At 39.7% G+C, this 17,062-nt stretch overlaps 1 protein-coding gene across 3 annotated transcripts in view; it reads left to right on the forward strand.

The window, feature by feature from the left end:
• The window catches only part of pde5ab (phosphodiesterase 5A, cGMP-specific, b), a 129,756-nt gene that overhangs the window by 22,003 nt on the left and 90,691 nt on the right, over positions 1-17,062 (forward strand). For all 3 annotated transcript variants that reach the window (XR_009445776.1, XM_059646114.1, XM_059646112.1), the window contains exon 2: positions 14,463-15,045. Coding sequence is in view for 2 of the 3 variants with exons in the window: in XM_059646114.1 (XP_059502097.1) it covers positions 14,463-15,045 (583 nt within the window). In the remaining variant the exon portion in view is untranslated. The remainder of the gene's footprint in view (positions 1-14,462; positions 15,046-17,062) is intronic.

Genomic DNA, 17,062 nt, shown 5'->3' on the forward strand with positions numbered 1-17,062 from the left:
GCTCATAAATAACTCATATCAATGATTTCTGCCTGTTGCTATTTCTTAGCTCTGCTGAATCTGATTCTACATTTTGATCTTCTGATCTAAGATCCTCTTTCACAAATATGTTGATCTCATTCTTCACTGACAGCGCTAACCACCCCCTTTTCCTTTTTGCTTGTCATTCACTCATGTTGAATACCCTTAGGTTCCCAGCCACCCTGCAGCCATGTCTCCATAATGAAAGTAATAACAATATGTTCTGTGTTTGATGTAATAGAATTGATGGAAATGAGCTCAACTATTGTCTAAATACGGAGTGGTTAACCTAATCATTGTAACTGGTCAGTACCATAAAATGCTATGGGATATTTGTAGGTCACTGCCCCTTATTCTGCAGGGGCTATTGGATGGATATCCACAAAACCCTGACAGCACCATCAACTTTTCAAGACTGCAAAGATGGGAAAAATTGCTTTGGGATTTACACCAATTCTAATCAAATATTAATGATAGCTGTGCTAGTTTTTGACTTATCATTTTGTGAACCTTTCCCTGGACCTATAATTTCAGTCTAGAAGTTAAATTATTATTCATTAAAGATCATATCGCTATATAAAATTATGAATATATTTAAGGTATAATTAATTTGAACAATGGGCAATTTAAAATAGAAAAATATGACTGGAACGGCCATGAGGCATTCACATGATAAATTACGTACAACAGTTCACAGATGATATCTTTGCACTGTACATGACAACAAATGGCTGAGGGATTTGATAATTATCTCTGTCAGGAATAATACTTATCCAACTTTCTAATGTTTATATTATTACCTTTTATATATTTCATTTCAATTTTATCTGCAGTATTTATCTGTTTTTATGTAGTGTATTTCACATTAGAATTCAGTCGCAAAATGTTTTGATAATCCACTGCAAATTAATCATGGGCATGCTAACAGCAGGGAAACCACAATTATTAAAAATTCAATACATTGAATGGTGTAGCGTACTGTATTGACAGCCACTGTCAGTATTAGCAGAGCCCAAATTCAGTTCATGAACATTGTTGTATGTTTAACTGTAAAATAACAAAAACTTTGCATTTTTCAAGAAGAGGCGATAGTCTAATGGTATTATCTAGATTATTAATCAAGTAATGTTCTAGAGTTAATAGAACATAGAACATAGAACAGTACAGCACAGAACAGGCCCTTCAGCCCACAATGTCGTGCCGACCATTGATCCTCATGTATGCACCCTCAAATTTCTGTGACCATATGCATGTCCAGCAGTCTCTTAAATGACCCCAATGACCTTGCTTCCACAACTGCTGCTGGCAACGCATTCCATGCTCTCACAACTCTCTGTGTAAAGAACCCGCCTCTGACATCCCCTCTATACTTTCCTCCAACCAGCTTAAAACTATGACCCCTCGTGTTAGCCATTTCTGCCTTGGGAAATAGTCTCTGGCTATCAACTCTATCTATGCCTCTCATTATCTTGTATACTTCAATTAGGTCCCCTCTCCTCCTCCTCTTCCTTTTCTCCAATGAAAAAAGTCCGAGCTCAGTCAACCTCTCTTCATAAGATAAGCCCTCCAGTCCAGGCAGCATCCTGGTAAGCCTCCTCTGAACCCTCTCCAAAGCATCCACATCTTTCCTATAATAGGGCGACCAGAACTGGTTCTTTGTTCAAACCCAAAGACATTGGAAATTGAACTCACTTCTTTAAAAAGTGTGGAATTATGAGTTTAATGATGACCATTTCTGATTGTTGAGAAGAAACATCCCATCTGGTTCACTGATGGTAGGAGCTACAGATGCTGGAGAATCTGAGATAACAAGATGCAGAGCTGGATGAACACAGCAAACCAAGCAGCATCAGAGGAGCAGGAAGGCTGATGTTTTGGGCCTAGACCCTTCTTCAGAAACTTTTCTAAAGAAGGGTCTAGGCCCGAAACATCAGCCTTCCTGCTCCTCTGATGCTACTTGGCCTGCTGTGGCCCGAAATATCAGCCTTCCTGCTCCTCTGATGCTGCTTGGCCTGCTATGTTCATCCAGCTCTACACCTTGCCATCTGGTTCACTAATGCCCTTCAGGCAAGGAAACCTGCCATCTTTATCTGATCTGGTCTACATGTTACTCCAGACCTACAGCAATGTGATTGATTCTTAACCACCCCTTGGCAATAAATGCTAGCTTAGCTAGCAAAGCTCAAATCCCATGAACGAATAAAAAAATAAGTTGTCAGATCACACTGAATTCTAAACAAATTTATTGTGGGTAAGCTTCTTTCACCATTTTCATAGGTTCTCCTCGGATAACCCACTCTTATTCTCCCACTTATTCTCTATTTCTTCCTGTCTCCCACAAATAAGTGTATTTGATTTCAAAATTTAATTACAGTAAAATCTTACAGTGAGGAAAATGGCCACCTGTCTGTTTGTGGCTTCTCTTTGAGTCTATCTGTCTCATGGGTGTTATAAATTAGAATTTCTGTCTCACAGGTGCAAGCCAACAGTATTGACCATTTCCTGTCAACAAAACCTGATGGGGATAATTAATTGGATTCAAAATTAATTCTCATTATCAAAATGTCTTTAATGAAGAAAGCACACCATTTCTTTCTTGTTTCTTTCTCTTACTGTTGATCCCAGTCTCCGTACATACTCTGTCTACTTTAGTTTAAAACTTAAACTAAAAACTATGTGGCAGTATGAAAAACTATTAATGACTGCATAAACAGAGCAATGCATATTACTTTCACTCTCTTTATTGCAGTTTCTTTCATAAGCACTTTCTTTCTTTGCTAAATTATCTAAATTGATCTCTGTAATGCTTTAGAAAGTGACCCTTCTGTTTGAAAGAAAGCTAAAGGCAATAAAGTAATAAGAACTGAATAAAGTCCACCCATTGGTAAAATTAATCAAAGAATCAATGCATTTGGCTAAATTACACACACTGTGCCTATCTGTACTATCCAGTTTAAATTTTGTTCATTCAATCTCTTATGGTTCTACATGGATGATCTCAACAAATTCAGTCAAAGCAGGTTTGGAGGATGGGTGATACTGGACTCAACATGAGGGTAATAGGGAGAGGAACAAAGGGTGGTGGGGAGAAACAAAGTTTGGAAGAAAAGAGAACGAGGGGAGGAGAAGGGAAGAGAAGGAGAATAGGAGGAGCAGAGAGAGGGATGGCAGGTAGGGTGAAGGTTGTGAGAAAGACGCAGGTAGTGAATGGGAATCAAGCGAATTGGAGAGGCGGGTTACCAAGAAAAGGACAAAATAACCAAGGTGTAGAACAATCAGGTACCAGAGGAAATGGAGCACAATTGGGAGGCTTATAATAGAATTGGAAATTAAGGAGGAGCAGAACAGCAAGGGAGAAAAAGAAGAGGAAAATTATAAATAATTTGCAATCATCCTGACAAACCTGACCGCCACAATCTGATCTTCTTTGCTCACGTCCCCCTCTGCCCTACACCCTCAATCAGGAAAGGTAGGATGCTGCTCTGAGATTCTGACAATTATATCAACTGGACATGCCTATAAGTCTAATTCTGACATGACTACCCAACCCTAATATGATAATGACCCTGGCTTTCATGGGTCATCTTGGGAATAGAGTATCAGACACAAGTTTTGTCCTGAACTTCTCCGAATCACTGTCCATTTTCAGGCCCTGGGCTAGTGATCAAAAGCTGGCAAAAACTACAAATGAAACTTTCTGTTCAACAGTCTTGTAGCATTGACTCTATAATAATCTCACATTAGAGCAGCTGCAGGACTTTAATTACAGGAATTTTAAAGCTTTGGTACTTGATTTTCATATCAAAGATATTCCTGATGACCAGGGAATCCAGAATGAAGGGTCACAGTCTAAGGATATGGGGTAAGGCATTTAGGACTGAGATGCAGAAGAAAGCAGTTGAGCCCCAAACATTGAAGGAGTTTGATATAGTTTTAGGGCTAAAGAGATTAATGGGTACAGGGAGAAAGCAGGAACAAGATACTGAGTTGGATGATCAGACAGAATCACATTGAATGGTGGAGCAGACATGAAGGGCTGCATTGCCTGCCCCTATTTTATATGTTCTTTTTTGATGCAATCCTCAACTATGAAAACAGGCCTGAACTCTGTGTCCCGACTAGTTATTTTTCAATCAGTTGTTGAAACACTCTCTGTAGGTTTCCTTACCTACTATAATTTTTCTTCTTTTACTAGTAACATGTTGACTTCCATTTCTGATCCATTCTAACCTTCCCCAGCGTTATGCCTGTCAGCTGTCTCAAGGCCTGAGCAGTCCTGTCTTCCTTATCCATTGCCTACTATTTCAGACACGCTTACTTTCACTTAACTTCATTGTGGTCTCTGCAATAGAGATTACAACTCCTTTACTACCACAGTTTTTGTGAAAAAGCATGAATTGTAACTTTCAGAAAGATCTGATCCTAATATAGTGCAAGAGAGTTATCAGGCTGACTCCTGTACCATAGAGGATAAGATAAACTGAAAGAAAATACACCGAAAAGAAATTCAAATTGGTAATCTGCTGTGGGCTGCATACCATCCAGAATGCATGAGGCTCAGGAGATAATGCATAAATTTCAATCGGATAGGCCTCATAAATAAATAGCTGGCTGGTGGGTAAGAGTAGGATTTTGAGCAACAAGAAATTGCTTTTGTGGGAACCAATTTAAATGGCTTAGAAGGGTTTTTAAAAGGTCCTTAGGGCAAGAGAGTGAAAGGGAAGTCCAAGCTAAGTGATCCACAACAAAACTCACAGTGAAAACACAATATCTTTTCTGGGGCCAGCTCTTCTTCATCTAGTCGGTGTATGGCATTGGTTCTGGTTTATTTCATAGGAGCCTGAGCTACATGTTTTAGAGAAGATCCTATTGACTTTTCATAGATATCTCTCTTAGCTGCTCATTTGAACAACTGAGGGCCATAATCCGCAAAAAGGCAGAGGCATCAGTGCAGATATATCCAGGGTGTCCAAGTTTTAAAATCAATCCTTTAGCATTTGGTTTTCTTTTCATCTTTAAGATTCAGACCCAACATCCTGTGTAATTCCCAACATTAATAGATTTGACTTATTTAGATTTTGATTTATGATCATTTCCTTTTGTTGTCCTGTTTTTAAGTTTCAATTGCTGGTCCCGAACTATTATTCTTCTATGCACATTCCTCTGGCAGATCAAACACTGAACTAATTTTTTGCTATTTTCTCTCCGCTCACCTCTGCCCTCTTAACCATGGATCTCACAACCTGGGAGTTGACTTTACAGACATAAGTTACACAATATTTGGCAGCTGTCCCTCAGCATTGACCTGGACCCCAAAGTGTAGGCTACACAATATATGGTATGATTACATGTACATTTATACACTGCACTATAAGACTGAATGGTGCTGCGCACTGGTGTAAAGCAATAATATCTCCCTAGCCCTGATAGCTTACTATTTTTTAAAAAAATATATTGAATACATATTTCTTTCAGTAATTGATTTCCTAGTTCTGAGTGTAGTAGACTGAAGATTTTAGTTGATGAAAACCATAAATATGGAGCTTAAAATTCTCTGTCCTGACTCTCTCAAACCAAGCAGTGTGACACTAAATATTATACATCATGCAGACTTTCTTGCCTACGGGCAATTCAGTCAGGCAGTCTGTGCATTTTAACTGTCTGGCTGTATTTATCAGCAGGAAGAGCCCTTAGCACGAGTCTGTGTCCGAATTATAACAATTTGTTACATATCATTGGACCTAACAAAATAGAAGTTACCTGTTTAAACAGCTGTTGCCAGCCATCTGGAGTAGTGTGCTCCTACTGTTAGGGTTCTTGTGGCACGGGGTAATGTCCCTGCCTCGAAATCCAGGAGGCCTGGGTTCAAGTTCTACCTGTTCCAGAGATGTGTAATTAACATAAATAAAAACCGAAAGAGCTGCGGATGCTGTAAGTCAGGAACAAAAATCAGAAATTGCTGGAAAAGCTCAGCAGGTCTGGCACCATTTGTGAAGGAAAAGACAGAGTTAACGTTTCTGGTTTGGTGATGGCAATGCACCTAATCCACACATCCTTGGATTGTGGGAGGAACCCCGAGAAAACCCACACAGACACTGGGAGAACATGCAAACTCCACAGAGACAGTCACCTGAGGGTGGAATTGAACCAGGGTCCTTGGCACTGTGAGGCAGCAGCGCTAACCACTGAATCACCATGCAGCCCCAGTTGTATTGTTTACATGTATTTGATATATAAGTCAACTTTCACCACCAGCTCCTTTTAGCCACAACTTAATTCTTGCAATAGCAGTCAAAAGCCACTCTTCATTCCACAGATCCTTGTTTTACTTAACTTATAAATGCACACAATACATTGAGCAGACAATACTCTGTGTCTGAAGATGTGTGCGAGGGAAGACATACTCTAAGAATAGATCACATGTGGCAAGCAATAAGGAAGAATGAGCATTCAAACAAATGAAATTTGAAGCTGGTTCCAATTAAAAGTGATCACATTGCTTAACTCTTTAAATAACTGTGCTGAGGCAACACAATGTTAGGGAAAAGCTGTTTAGCGAATAGAAGCAGGAGGAATCTGTCCTGAAAAATATACCTAAGACTAAGTACACATGAGAATGGGGATCATGAATGGCCTGACCTTGAGAAGCATACTTCAGAATAGAATCCTGATGGAAGTAACTCAGAATGAAATTGATTCATTCTTTGCATTGGATACAAAGATGACTAATTTGATACATTTTAAAATGCTTTCATCATTGTTACAGGTGTCTTTGTGCAATGAATTCATTTCAATAAATCATGCCACATTTATTCAATATGAAATACATCATTTTTTTCCAATTTAAAAATAATAGCTTTTCAAGCCTACACCAACAGATTCACATTTCATCATCAGTGTATAACTCAAACCATCTTTTTGGAACAATCTTTGAAGGCTTCTCTGGTTGACATATGCCAACATCTATGGTATTCAGCCATAACTATAACACAATGCTGCAAAATAACCAAATAGGTTATTTGGTTTTGATTCAGTTCCTTCTCACAGATGTTTCTTGGCCACAGCTACAGAATCACAGCGGAATTCATTTGAACCAGTTTTACCTGATTTTTGAAAGCATAGCAAGATGAACAGGTGGAGAGAAAGCAGGAAAAGAAGGAATGGGCTTTGGGAGTGGGATACAGGTTAAGCTGGGAAGAGGCCAGGTAGAGACCTGACAGGCAGAGAGAGAAATTTCCAGGAAGTCTTCATAAGCAATGGGTATGCAAAGCATTCTTAGAAGAGTACTTCAGAGAACAGGGCATAGTGCTGAAAGATTGGCCTCCAGTGGTGAGTAGAAGAAGTGCACAGAAACAGTTATCCAGGATGGGATGGAACAAAGGCTGCAAAAGTTTTCCATACGGAGTAGAATGAAGATACAAAATGATTCAGAAACAAGGTTGGAAATATTGGAGTTGATCTCTTAACACAAAGAGAAGCCAAGAGCTGAGCAAATTAGGGGTCATGGCAATGAAAGACCTCATATGGCAGGTAGGTCACAGAATTCAGGATTGGCCAAAGTTCTGAAGGGTGGAAAAGATGAGCAAAAAATGTATTTAGAAATTGAGGGTGATAGCAATGTGGTTAAGGATTGGTTACAGGGGTGAACAGGCAATGTCTTTGAGATCATCTCAGTGATCATTGGAATGTGCCATTTAAAGTATCTCTTTGCACATTTTAATTTTTTTATTGAATGGTTGGCATTTAATCCAACCTGCAACGATGGAGACATGGTACATAGAAGATGGAAGAGGCTGATGTAGGAAATGAGCATTCAAAGTAGGAGCAGAGTTCGCCAGTGGTACGCACCATCTACAAGATGCATTGCTGAAATTCGCTGTGTCACCTTCCACAGCACCTTCCAAATTTTTGGCCACTTCCATCCAGAAGGACAAGTTCAGCAAATACACAGGAGCATCATCAAATGCTAGTTCCCCTCCAAAGCCACTCACCATTCTAAATTAGGAATATATCATTGCTCCTTCAGAGTTACCAAGGTCAAAATCTGGAATGCCCTCCCTAACAGCGAGTGGGTCTATCTGGATGAAATGTATTGTTGCTTTTCCAGGAAGCAACTCACTACTAAAAAGAGAACAAAAGTATTCTCTATTTGTGATATAATTTCACCAATGCCCTGTATAACTGCAGCATTACATCTTTACTTTTATCAATTCCAGTCAAAATAAAGGCCAGCATTCCATTTGTCTTCCCAGTTCTGTTCTGTACTTGCATACTAACATTTGTGACTCATGCACTAGAACACCCAGATCACACTGTACCTTGGAATTCTGCAGTTGTTCTCTGTATAAATCATACTCTGCTTGTTTTATTCTTTCTGGGTCAAAGTAAATAACTTCACATTTTGCCATCTCATGCTCCATCTGCCACATTTTCTGCCCACTTACATAACCTACACACTTCCTACCTATCGTTGTGTTATTGTAAATTTAACCATCGTGCTCTTGATCCCCTCATTTAAATCATTGACATAAATTGTAAAATGTTAGGGCCCACTTTAGAGCCTGGTATGGTTCTAAATTATTCCAATCATCACAATCTGTCCATCTGAAAAAGAGTAATTTGTACATACCCTCTGTCTTCAGCCAACCAGCCAATCTTCTATCCAGGCTACTATGTTATCTTTACAGCATGAGCTATTTTGCACAATAGCCTTTTATGTGGAATCTTATCAAATGATTAGGCATCTGGCAGCAGGATATCAATTAGATTTAGTAATGAAGCAGTATGCTTTGCCCTGGGTAGTGTCAAGATTCTTGCTTGTACTTAAAGTCATACTCATCCAGGAAATTGGAGAGCATTTCATTGCACTCATGCCTTATGCCTTGTGGGTGGTGGACAGGGTCTGTGGAGGCAGGACGTAAATTACTCACCTGAAAATTCCCCGTGTCCTCTGCCTTGGATGTAACTCTAGTCATGTGGTTGAATCATAACTGTTCTGATACGGTGAAGTAAAACTTTCAGCTGAGGGAAATTAGCAGTGGACAATAAGTGTTGGCCTTGCCTGTGATGCCTATATTTCATGTATGAGTTAAAGACATCCACATGCAGCATACTTTGCTAATTCAAGTGTGCAATTCCCCACTATTTCCTGTTCAAGCAAGGGTTAATAATCACAGGGTATGGAGAAGTAACATGAAGGTACTGCAGTCCATACTGAAAATGTAGCTGGAGGGATGAGGTTGTACTTTGTCTGCTTCCAGAAGCGAACAAACCACTGTGTTCGATAGACTACTTCCGAAGCTCTATCCGAACGTACCTGTGACCTAATTCTTGATTCCAGATACTTAGCTAGCTCCTTTTTTGAATGAGTCCATTATGTGCTTTTGCTTCTTTTTTTTCCAGAAAACCATAGGTACGTTTTCTATATAAATTTCAGCTGCTATTTCACATGACTTTCATTTCCCTCTGGCCAGCCACAGTAATGCATGTTAACTTTCAGGATGAAAGTACTTATCAAATCAGGGCATTTAATGTTCCTATCAGGCATTTGTAGCCTCAGTTTAGGATGATAAGTTATTCAGTTATTTCTCACACCTCACTATCACTCCAGTGAACCCACAACTAAACCACTGTGACTTTTCTCATTTTTACCCAAGCCAGCCTTTGATTTCTCTGAATGAGAACAATATTTTCATGCCATTTAGATTAATGTCAATTGTTACGTGGGCCCATTCCTAGCGAAAGCTTAATTTGGTGGAATAAGGTGGGTGAGAGGTAGCGAGGAACAATGCTGTATGCAATAGTGAGAGTGGTAGAGCCTGATCCTTGGTGGGAGGTGCACACAGTAACAGGGTGCATGAATGTCAAGTAAGGGAGAGAGAAAATGTTGGCACTAACTCTCGTGGAACACCAAAGATCATTAACTTCCTTCCTACACCACTGAACCATTGAAACAGCAGTCACTTAGATCACTACTTTGGACCAGGACAGCAGGTTCTGATGCCATGGTCTCTTCTGGTGGCCCTGAGCAAAGAGGACAGTCTCCCTCTACACCACCCGCGAACGCCGGGACCTCCAGGTTGCTCACCATTAATTGCAATTTGCAATTTGCCTGAAATGACCCAGGAACTGTGAAGGGCTGGCCATTCTTGGCTTGCAGCGTTTGAACTAAAGTGTAGCTGAGCTTTAAATATGGTGCTGAGAGCATAAATGTTGGAAGGTCCTGGCAGTGGCAAACACTTCTATCGCTGAGATAGAAGAGTGATGCTGTAGAGGTGTGGTGCAATCTTTGAGGTAAGCATCACAGTGTTGTGTGAGAAAAGTTGCTGGAGCTCAGGGAGAGGAAAAGCAATTCAATATTAATGACTGAATCTCTTTTTCTTCACAGCTCAGGTAGCTATAGTCTACAAATTTTTCTTTACCACTTTTTTTTTGAATCCATGTATTGGTCTGGTATAGCTTTTTCAAAAAAATCGACATATATATCCAAAGAAAGCTTTAATGTTGTTGTGTATATAAACTGCCATATAGTTGACTGCTAAATTACTATAACACTATAATATCTCCAATCTTGAAGGTTCACAAATATTTGTTTTCTCATTAAGGTAGCAAATGGTGGAAACCAATTCAAATTAAACTTTTGAAAGTCCCAATGGTTAATTTATAAGACTTTTATTTTCATCAACATTTGGCCAGGGAATAAAAATACTTATATTTGCTTATCTTAGAAATTAATTCCTCTACCTATTACTCATGCTGTAATTAATTCAAGCTCCATTTCAAAACCTAAGCTCTTTTGTAGTACTGTTGCACAATGCTGTACCGTTGGGGATGCTTGCAAGGAGTTACCAAACTGAGGCTCGTTCATGTGTAAGTTAAAACTTGACACCCATATTGCTTTGTAAAAATGCATGGACTTTCTCTAGTAATCTGACTAATATCCCTTTCTCGGACAAAAAAAACTAATCTTTTTTTACCTCATAGCTATTTATACCGTCTTACCTTGTGAAATGCGAATTTTGCATTTACCAAAATATTTTCTTGCATTCATTTAACATATTTATTTCATTTTTCACATATTTCCAGAACAATTTTGTGGATTTTCAAAAAATAATTCAGATCAGTTTTTACTGATTTTCTCTAGACAGTGATAGCCAACAAGATTTTCTGAAATCCAGTCATTTTAATGAGTCTCAGGAATTTTTTTGTTTTATTCTTATCAACCTACACACAGAGACTAGGCTAACTGTAACATAGTTTTCTTATCGAGAACATCATTAAGACATTAATTCTTTAGTAAAATAAATTAAAATAAAAATATTGGATTAGAAGGGCATTAACCTGCAATTATAAAGTACCGTAATGATTCTCAAATGTTTGAAAACACTTTAGAACCAATTTAATAGTGTGAAGTAAAACAGAGTCACACTAATATTGTAGACAAACAAAAGCAGCCAATTTGTACAAATAGCAATGAGTTAAATTGACAATTTTTCTTATTTTGATGATGATGGTTGAGTGGAGAATACTGGGAAAGATCCCTGTGCTTAATATGTAATTATTATTCTCACAAATATGATCATAATTTAAATTTTCAACTACATCTCTGTTGAAGAAAAGCTTTCTCAATACGACACTGAAAAATAGGACTTAATCATGTACTCAAATTCTGTCAGACTTGATCTCACAACTGACTTAAGAGTGAGATTGTGTGATTTTTTTTTGCCTGGTCTTTACCATCTATTTTCATGCAAATTTCCATATATTTAAAAGGTAATGACAGTTGTTACTAAAACAGAGAAAAGTTAAAGCTTCAGAGATAGTAAGGACAGCCGATGCTGGAGTCAGAGATAACACAGTGTGGAGCTGGAGGAGCACAGCAGACCAGGCAGCATCAGAGGAGCAGGAAAGCCGACAAGCCTATATATTTTTGTTATGTTGCTTCATTTTATAAGCTATATGCAGATTTCTAAATATTAATGATAATTCTTTGTTTTGAGGCTCATTGTTTTGTAGCACTCTTTCATTGACTGGGCATATTTACCTCCTATTGTGACCAGTTTTATTTTCAGTTTCAGTAGTTTTAACAAAATATAACACATAATAAAGAGAAACTGAGAAATGAGCAAAAGGGAGGAAGACTGGATAAAGACAAAGGCAAAAAACAATGTCTGAGCTAACATGTGCAGCTAATGTTGTGTTAATGAAGAGCGAGCATGAGAATTTATTGTCATGATTCCAAAACTTTATGTCTATAGGTTTATCATGTTCTGGGGAGGCAAATAGACTGAAATTACCCTTGGGTGTAATTGAATCAGTAGCCCGTTTGTGTTCTACTTGATTTTCATACCATTGACTTCAATCAGCTGAGGTGTAAAAGCAGCTGATGTGCTATTGCTCGCTGCCCAAGAGTGAAATCGGTCTTTGTAGCAGCACAAAATGATTTATTCAGTGGTGGACCAAAAGTTGGCTGAATACAAAACTGAATGAACAGTTCATAATTGCTCATGTTATGCACTTGCTAAAGGCTAATTTCACCCTGTTGTGTCATCCTGTTTACCATCCACCAGTCACTGCCTCATTGCGCATGATTTGCCACATGCAGTCATTTAATGCTCTCTCTTCAAATATTCAGCACTTACCTGTGATTTCCTTCCACAATCCCGTACCCTCTCTCACTAACCCCTTCAGATTGTTGTCTATTCTATTCCAGAAACCAATAATTTGAACGTTGGAATCAAAAGAAATATTTTCTAGCTTGCTGATGCAAAAAATTTAGGTAAGACTGCAAGTGGCAAGGGGGTAGTAACAAGGCTTCAACCTTATTTAGACAAGTTGAGTAAACAGTTGACAGATGCAGAATAACATGGATGAGTGTGAAATTATCCATTTCAGGAAGAAAAACAAGGTGGCAGAGTATTATTTAAGTGGTGATAGTTTGTGAAGTAAAAATTGCTGTAAAAATAATCCTGGGTGTTCTTATATATTGGTAAGCATTCGGGTACAGTGAGCATTTAGGATTGCAAATGATATGTTGGCTTTCATTACAAGAGAGTTTGAATAAAGAAGCACAGGTGTTTTACTGCAGCTGTACAGGGCCTTAGCAAGACAACACTTGAAATATTGTGCAAATTTTTGGTCTGCTTACCCAGGTAAAAGTATATTTTTCAAAGAAGAAATGCAATTGGGTTCATACAATTGATTTCTAGGATGTCAGGTTTGTCATATGAGAAGGACTGAGTTGACTGGGCCTGTTTTCACTGGCGTTAAGAAGAATGAGAGGGGATCTCAGTGAAATGAATGAAATTCTGGTAGGGCTTGACAAACTGGAGGCAGTGATGATGTTTCACCTGGCTGTAGGCTTCCAAACCAAGGACCATGATCTCAGAATATGTGATGTGTCAAACTGAACTGAGATGAGATGAAATGTCTTCGCTCAGAAGGTGGTGAACCTGTGAAATTCTCTACCACACAAGGCTGTGATGAACTCCTCAAGGCTAAATGTGTCAAAGAGTATCGGGGGAGAACACAATGACATTGAGATAGAAGATAAACCATGGCCATAATAAATGGCAAGCAGGCTCGATGGGTAGAATAGCCCTTCTCTTGTTCCGATTTTCTATATTTCTATGTCTCTGTGTTTCTCTCTGACACAATCCTCACTTCCCCTCACTGACGTTTCATACCTCCAGCCACATGAACAAACAAGTCCATCACTTCCTCACTCTCACGCACCCTATCTCACTTATTGTTTCTCACTGGGGATAAGTTAGATTTTGGGCAATATAGGCAATACCAGTCAGTTGTATGTCACATTTTGCTCTCTAAATGAAATCGAAATCTGGAGAGATGAGTAATGGCTCTGGCTCAATATCGTACACTTTATATTGTTGCTCATAATCAAAATTACCCTAGCTGCCTAAAGTTATGCACTGTCTCATTCACTTGCTCCTGCTATTAAATATTTATTGCATTGCTATCTCTTTCTAGGATACATCCTTTAATAAATCACTGTTAGATTACCAAAAATTCATTGAGACTGTCCAGCTTAGAAAAAAAAGGAACTACAGGTTACAGAAATTGTATCATTCAATTACTGTAACATGATTTAAAAACAGACCCTGTAGCCAATTTGCAATCTGCCAGATCCTTCATTTCTCATTCCTGTATTGACCTGAGCTGTACGATATCTGTTTTGGGCAGATTGGCGCACTCTCCTTAGGGAATGTACGTAAAGCTGACATTTTTACAATTTAAATGTATTTTTTTGAGACTTGATTACGGATCAGTGATTCAAGCCTTGCAGACTCTTACCCTAATGAAATTGCTGTTAATATCTGCTGGTGCTCATATTTAATATCAAGTTTCTGATCGCAAACATTTAAGAAGTATATGGTGCCATGAATAAACAACATTTCTGTTTTTTATGCGGTGTTTCACAGGGAGATGGTCAATGCCTGGTTTGCAGACAGAGTGCACACTATTCCCACCACAAACGAAACTGTGAGAGACCTCAGCCCTATGCATCAAATGACCCAGCCTGAGAGTGCCACACCTGGGACACCTACAAGGAAAATATCTGCTTCAGAATTTGACAGGCCCCTGAGACCCATGCTTGTTAAAGATTCTGTTGGGAGTTTAACATTTGTCTTTGACCCAGATAGAAAGGAACAGATGCCATTCAAGTTTCCCAAGCCTGCATGTGAAGCCAAACCTGTCAACGACCAGTGTTCCCAACTTTTAGAGCTTGTCAAGGATATTTCCAGCCATTTAGATGTTACAGCGCTCTGTCACAAAATCTTTCTCCACATCAATGAAGTTATTGCTGCTGACAGATATTCGCTCTTCCTGGTGCACGAGGACAGCTCAAATGAAAAGTTTCTTGTGAGTCAGCTCTTCGATGTTGCAGAAGGTTCCACACCTGAAGAAACTTCAAACAATTGTATCCGGTTGGAATGGAACAAAGGGATAGTTGGATATGTAGCAGCTACAGGAGAGCCACTGAATATTAAAGATGCATATGAGGTATGAACAGCTCAAACTCCTTTGGCTACACTTTACAGGTACTTCTTCATTTCTGTACAAAGCTCAGTGCTCTGGCTTCAGACAATGCAACTGCATTCATGAGTGTTTTTCATGTTGATCCTGTTATCCAAAGAATAGTGCTTTTCATATCACGTCTGAAAGAAAAAAAATCAGAACCTTTCTACTGATTGATTGCATGAATTTCAGTGTGCTGGGAACTAATATTAGAAAATCCAATTTAGCTTTGATTTTTGATATCTGAAATGTTGAGGATGAGTCTACAAGGAGGTTGAGTGTCTGCAAATGTTCTCAAGGTAATGTCTCAGCAATGTCAAATGAATCAGTGCAGTGGGGATGCAGTGGGGGAAGGGGAGATTTTGAAGCTGGTGAAATCCACATAGATACCATTGGGCTGCAGTGTTCCCATGCGGAGTATGAGTTGCTGTTCCTGCAACCTACGAGTGTCATCATTATGGCATCATCCTCTGACACTTGCACCATCTACAATCCAACCCCACCACCCAAGACATTTTTCCATCCCCACCCTTGTCTGCCTTCCGGAGAGACCACTGTCTCCGTGACTCCCTTGTCCACTCCATGCTCCCCTCCAACCCCACCACACCCGGCACTTTCCCCTGCAACCGCAGGAAGTGCTACACTTGCCCCCACACCTCCTCCCTCACCCCCATCCCAGGCCCCAGGATGACTTTCCACATCAAGCAGATGTTCACCTGCACATCCACTGTACCCGGTGTGGCTTCCTCTACATTACAGCGGAGGCTTGGGGACCGCTTTGCAGAACACCTATGCTCGGTTTGCAATAAACAACTACGCCTCCCAGTCGCGAACCATTTCAATTCCCCCTCCCATTCCTTAGACGACATGTCCATCCTGGGCCTTCTGCAGTGCCATAATGATGCCACCTGTAGGTTGCAGGAACAGCAACTCATATTCCGCTTGGGAACCCTGCAGCTCAACGGCATCAATGTGGATTTCACCAGCTTCAAAATCTCCCCTTCCCCCACTGTATCCCAAAACCAGCCCAGCTCGTCCCCACCTCCCTAACCTGTTCTTCCTCTCACCTATCCCCTCCTCCCACCTCAAGACCCACCTCCATTTCCTACCTACTAACCTCATCCCGCTCCCTTGACCTGTCCGTCCTCCACAGACTGACCTGTCCCCTCCCTACCTCGCCACCTACACTCTCCTCTCCACCTATCTTCTACTCTATCAATCTTCAGTCTGCCTCCCCCTCTCTCCCCATTTATTTCAGAATTCTCTCCCCATCCCCCTTTTCTGATGAAGGGTCTAAGCCTGAAACATCAGCTTTTGTGCCCCTGGGATGCTGCTTGACCAGCTGTGTTCATCCAGCTTCACACTTTGTTATCTCGGATTCTCTAGCATCTGCAGTTCCCACTATCTCTATTCCAAAGCCCTCCTGCTCAGCCTCCCACATTCTCCCCTCTGTAATCTTGAGATCATCCAGAACTCTGTTCTAACTCGCTCTAAGTGGGGCTCACAAACTCTGTGCTTGCTGATTTACCCAGGCTCCTGGCCAAATAACACTACAATTTTTAAATTCCTGTCTTATTATGAAGTTCTTTCTTATCTCTAAAATCTCTTCCAGTTTTACAATCCTCTAAAATATCTGTCTGCCTCTAATTTTGGCCTCTTGAATATCCCCAGTGCTAACAGCCTCCACCATTGGTGATCATGCCTTCAACTGCTTGGGATCTAAGCTTTGTAATTCTTCCCTCAAATGTTTCTGCCTCTCTTGCCTCCTTTAAACCTATCTATTTAACTAAAGTTTTGTTCATCTGCTGTAATATCTTTAATATGGCTCCGTGCAATATTTTCTTTTATAAGGCATCTGTGAACTGCCTTTGGACAATTACTTATGTGAAGCATGCTATGTGAATACAAGATGATGGTTTTGTTCATAAATACTGCCTGATATTTAAATTCCTAATATTTAGTTTATCTTTGCATTTTGTATGTCCTGATGCTTTCTTCCAAA

Source organism: Stegostoma tigrinum, chromosome 1 (assembly GCF_030684315.1).
Source record: "Stegostoma tigrinum isolate sSteTig4 chromosome 1, sSteTig4.hap1, whole genome shotgun sequence".
Taxonomy (NCBI): domain Eukaryota; kingdom Metazoa; phylum Chordata; class Chondrichthyes; order Orectolobiformes; family Stegostomatidae; genus Stegostoma; species Stegostoma tigrinum.